The sequence below is a fragment of the Camellia sinensis genome, chromosome 2, assembly GCF_055761805.1.
Source record: "Camellia sinensis isolate YWXY chromosome 2, ASM5576180v1, whole genome shotgun sequence".
Taxonomy (NCBI): Eukaryota; Viridiplantae; Streptophyta; class Magnoliopsida; order Ericales; family Theaceae; genus Camellia; species Camellia sinensis.
In genome coordinates this window covers 29,948,970-29,953,605 of record NC_138962.1, presented here as the reverse complement: position 1 = coordinate 29,953,605, position 4,636 = coordinate 29,948,970, and the positions used below count along the sequence as shown (strand labels likewise).

The 4,636-nt window shown below is 37.4% G+C and overlaps 1 protein-coding gene across 1 annotated transcript; it reads right to left on the bottom strand.

Annotated features, from left to right (window-relative positions):
* Window positions 1-1,329: 1,329 nt before the first annotated feature.
* On the bottom strand, window positions 1,330-2,938 carry LOC114314338 (putative carboxylesterase 12). The gene has a single exon (XM_028260816.2). It carries the CDS (start codon window positions 2,498-2,500, stop codon window positions 1,508-1,510), a length of 993 nt encoding a protein of 330 aa, XP_028116617.2. The 5' UTR covers window positions 2,501-2,938; the 3' UTR covers window positions 1,330-1,507.
* Window positions 2,939-4,636: the final 1,698 nt, after the last annotated feature.

Sequence of the window (4,636 nt, the reverse complement as noted above, 5' to 3'; positions counted from 1 at the left end):
TGCCTGAACGGCGCGTGGTGGCGCGTGGCGAGACTGGGATTCACGCGCCAACTTCTAGGGGCGCGTGAGGGCGCGTCCGGCCTCCGTTGGGTGTCTGCTTTATACTTCTGGACTCCTCTCGTCGAGCCCTTGCTCCTGGTATGCTCAAAAACTGATTTCGAGCAATACGATTTCTGGGCAGTTTCAAACATCGCACTGTTTTTGTTTCGAAACGCCGCCGACGAGGCTCTGATACCACTTGTTGGGATCTGGGATCCCGCCCAAGACCTTATAGAAATTATTCCATGCAGAAAAACACACCCACACTCAAGGAGACACAATATTTAACGTGGTTCGGCCTCAATGCCTACGTCCACGGGAGAGTAGCCGGTTATCACTATAACAATGGAGATATTACAGAAAGATTACAATAGAGGAGGAGCTCACACTCTCCTCACTCACACACTCACCCGTCTCCCTCGCTCACACCGAGGGAGACGGTCTCTCCGCCTCACATATCTCACTCTCTGTGGCTTGCTCTGCTCTCGTTCTCTCTCAATTAAACTCTCCCCTCAGCCTCCATTTATACACTAACAGAATAGGAGATGAAGAGGGGCTGGCCAGCACATGGCCAGCTTGTGCCAACTCTCTTGTGTGTTGGCTTCACATGGCCAAAGGTTGGCTAACATGGCAGCTCATGTGTGTGTTGGCTTTGCACATTGCCAACTCCTTCTTCACATGGAGAATCACCCCTCACATGGGAAGATGATATCCCACAGCCACTTCTTTACACCGACAACTTGCTCGGGGCTGCTATTGGTGGTGTCCTAGAACTTTGGATTTTTGATCTCTCCTTTTTTTTGTTAATTTAATGAAGTTAATAACAAAATCTAAAATAAGCAGTTTTATAACTAACGTGTCAGTGTATGTTTTAAAATATTTTTTAATTAAAATAAAAATTTATTGATGTGAATCTTACAAAACATAAAAGTCTTAACTAGGCCAACTACTGCCTCTATACATGTTGAATTGGGGGTAGTTGTTGAAAAAGTAACTCATAATTTTTAATTTTTTTTTATTGAAAGACCATAAACTGCTTATTCTATACTTACCTATGTGCAAACATTATTGTAATTTGTAAATACTATAAATAGTATCATGAAATTGATATGGAGTTTGCCCACCAATGACACGACACTTTACATCCCTTTGTAAAAATGCGTTTGTTTTACCAATGAAGTGATGATGATATATCATTTAGCAAACAAATTTAATTATTATAACATTATTATAGTAAAAATATTGTGATGACCAAAAAAATATGTGCTAAAAATAGCCCATTAGGTGACATTAAGGTGGAAATAATGTCAGATTTATTAGAATTTGAATGCAATTTTCTCATTTCAATACAATGTTACACATTTGATTGAAATTAGCATTTTCCTTCAAAATATTACATATACATTGATATTGATCATTGGCTATATTTTAGATGAATCCAATGAGACAATCTTGAATCTCACCACCACTATGATTGGGCCTTGTCATGGGCCTCCAGGCCCATGAAAGAGATCACTCTTTTCACCAAATCCATGGCTTTCTCACAATTGGGCTTTTCCAAATGAAACACATGATCTTCCCCTTCACTCTCCATAATCTCCACCACTCCTCCCCACCCACTCTTACCCAATGCCTCACAATAAAGCCAACCCCTATCTCTCAACACATCTTTCTCAGCTACACAAACCAAGACCTTGCTACACCCTAGCCTTGCCAAATTCGGATCCACCACCGGGTTTATCATCGGGTCATCTGACCCGCTACTCGATGGACATGCCTTGATCCAAAACTCGTCCATCAGTGCTTTTATATCCATATTAGTCCCTTCCCCACCAATCGGATCTTTCCCCCAAAAATACGGGTTCGTCAAAACAATCCCCACGAGTTTCACACCGCCCAACAAGCCCTCCAACCCGACCCGAATGGCCATGTGATGGGCTATATTAGCACCAGCACTATCTCCACCAAAGAACACTCTCTCAAAGTCAACATAGTCTCTCAGCCACTCCTCCACCAGACCGCCACCGTGTGCGACGGCGGAGGTGTGAGAAGCAACCCACTTGACCGCCTCCCACGAATCGTCGTACCCGATTGGGAGCGGGTTCTCAGGAGCTCTCCGGTAATCAACAGAGACTACAATTGCATTGGCTTCGGAGGAGAGAGAATTGAGGAAGGTCTGGTATGTGGGAGAGAAGGCAGTTTGGACGAAGAACGCGCCGCCGTGGAAGTAGATAAGGAGAGGGAGTTTTTGATCAGTGGTTGTGGTTTTGGGCTTGTAGAGCCTAGCGGCGACACCGGTCTCCGGCGAGATTACGAGGTCTTTGGAGTGGACGCCGGTTTTTGGATCGGTGGTTGATGGAGGAACAACCTCGGTGCCCATGAGTCTCTCTACTTTGCCATCTTTGTAGACTCGAATGAATGGGTTTAAATCGTAAGCTAGTTGGAGAATGTTTGAGTCCATTGAAGAGAGATGAAGAAGCAAGAAAAGAAGGTAGATGATTGAGTGTGTGGTAGAGAGAGAGAGAGAGAGAGAATTATATAATGAGAGAAATGAACGGATTGTGATTGGTAATGGAGATGGACATGATTCAGGATGTAGTCAATTTTTGGAAGATAGCCCCTCTCTAGTCTACATCAGATTTTTTTCTGGTTAACATTAGTCTACATTAGATTGGCCCACGTTGTTTGGATACGTAAAATTCACTTTGGTTTCTATCTCAATGATTTAAGTTATTTTTCCACTAGCCTAGAATTTTCCATTCACCATTTCGTGAGATGAGAGTGTAACCAATAATAAGAAGGAACGCTGCTCTTCTGTCTATTGTGTAAATTAGAAAGCCTTGTTAGAATCGTGGAGGTCATCATGTCTCTCATTTTAATAATTTAAGTTATTTAATATTTAAAATTAATTGAATAGTTAATATTTAAAAAAAAATATTTTTATTGAATATTAGTAATTTTTTAATTAAAATATATTTTTATTAATAATTTATTTTTAAAATCATACGTACTATTGACAAAAATATATTCTAATCAAGAAGTTATTAATATTTGATTAACGTAATTTTTTTACAAATATAAAATACTCAACGAACTCTACATATTAAACAAATTAAATCATCAAAATAGAACCCATAATAAAACTCACAAGCCTAAAGCCATCTCCAACCGTTCACCAAATCCAACATCAAATTCAAATTTGATGAAAAAAATGTGTCTTTTGTACTCCAACGGTTGTACCAAAACAGGATCAAATTGAGAAAATATCAAACGTTTCATTAAATTGAGAATGGCTTGCCCTTTCACCAATTCACTGTGGATAGCCGTCGAGTTGGACCCACCGGACGTCCAGTCGGACGTCCAACCGGATGTCCCACCGGATGACCCATTTAAAACATAAATTTGTGAAAATTTTACACTATGGGGTCGACGTCGCCCACCCGGTCGATCTCCCGGTCGACCACCTTAGCATTTTTTGAAGCAACAGAAATGAAGGGAAAAAGGTCAAATTTGCTCTTATCGATCGACCGGCCGGTTGACCAGCCAGTCAACCCCTCGGACGACCCTCTCGGTTTAATGCACGCTACAGTGAATGGTTAGAACTATTAGTATCAGAATGAGAAAATTGACTTTTATTTACTCAAATTTAATGAAAAATTTATTCAACCATTAAAAATGCTCTAATAATACATTTCAATCCATGCTCTAATAATACATTTCAATCCACACAAATAGACCGAGTGAGCCTCTCCCTGCCTGTCCGTTTCGTGTAACAATTGTTTGAAAACTCTTAGACGCCAGCTGTCCCAAAATTGTGAAACGGGCCATTTTCTTGTTTGTTTTGGTCATATTAAACGTTAATAAGTGTCATTTTTAAATATTATTTAATGCTAAATATATATATATATATAATATTTAAAAATATATTAAACTTAATAAAAAATGTCTTAAATTATCTTTTACTTATATTCTTAACAACACTGATTCGCAAGATGTATTCTGTTTTTTTTTTTTTTTTGGATCAAGGTTAGTAAGAGGTATTCATGAATCAGATTCCAGCAAAAAAAAAAAAAAAAAACAAAACAAAAACAAACAAACAAACAAACAAACGGCAACCGTGGATATTAAAACTGTCATTGCTTTTATTATAGTATTATTATAGCATTTTTTTCTTTTTGGACGAACATGTGACCACAGACATGTCTGTGCAAACTGCAAAGTTGCGGACCACATGACAAAGAAGTCGTATTTTGGCCACTTTGGGCAGGTAAAAAAAATATATTTAAAAAAATTAACTTTTTGACTTTTTTATTTATTTAAATTATATTATTTTTTTATTTTTATGTTTTTTCCGTAATGAATAAAAAATTAATTTTTTTTTTTTTTTTTTTTTTTTTTTTTTTTTTACTTACCCAAAAAAAAATTAATTTTTTAAACACTTTTTTAAAGCAACCGTGTAATTATTAAAATAATTTTAGAATATTACATAATATTATTTACATGCATGATATTTTAAATTAATTATTGAATATAAAGTTTTATAAGTGAGATATACTGACTCATTTTTACTAGATAATTAAGAGATAAAAAATAATTC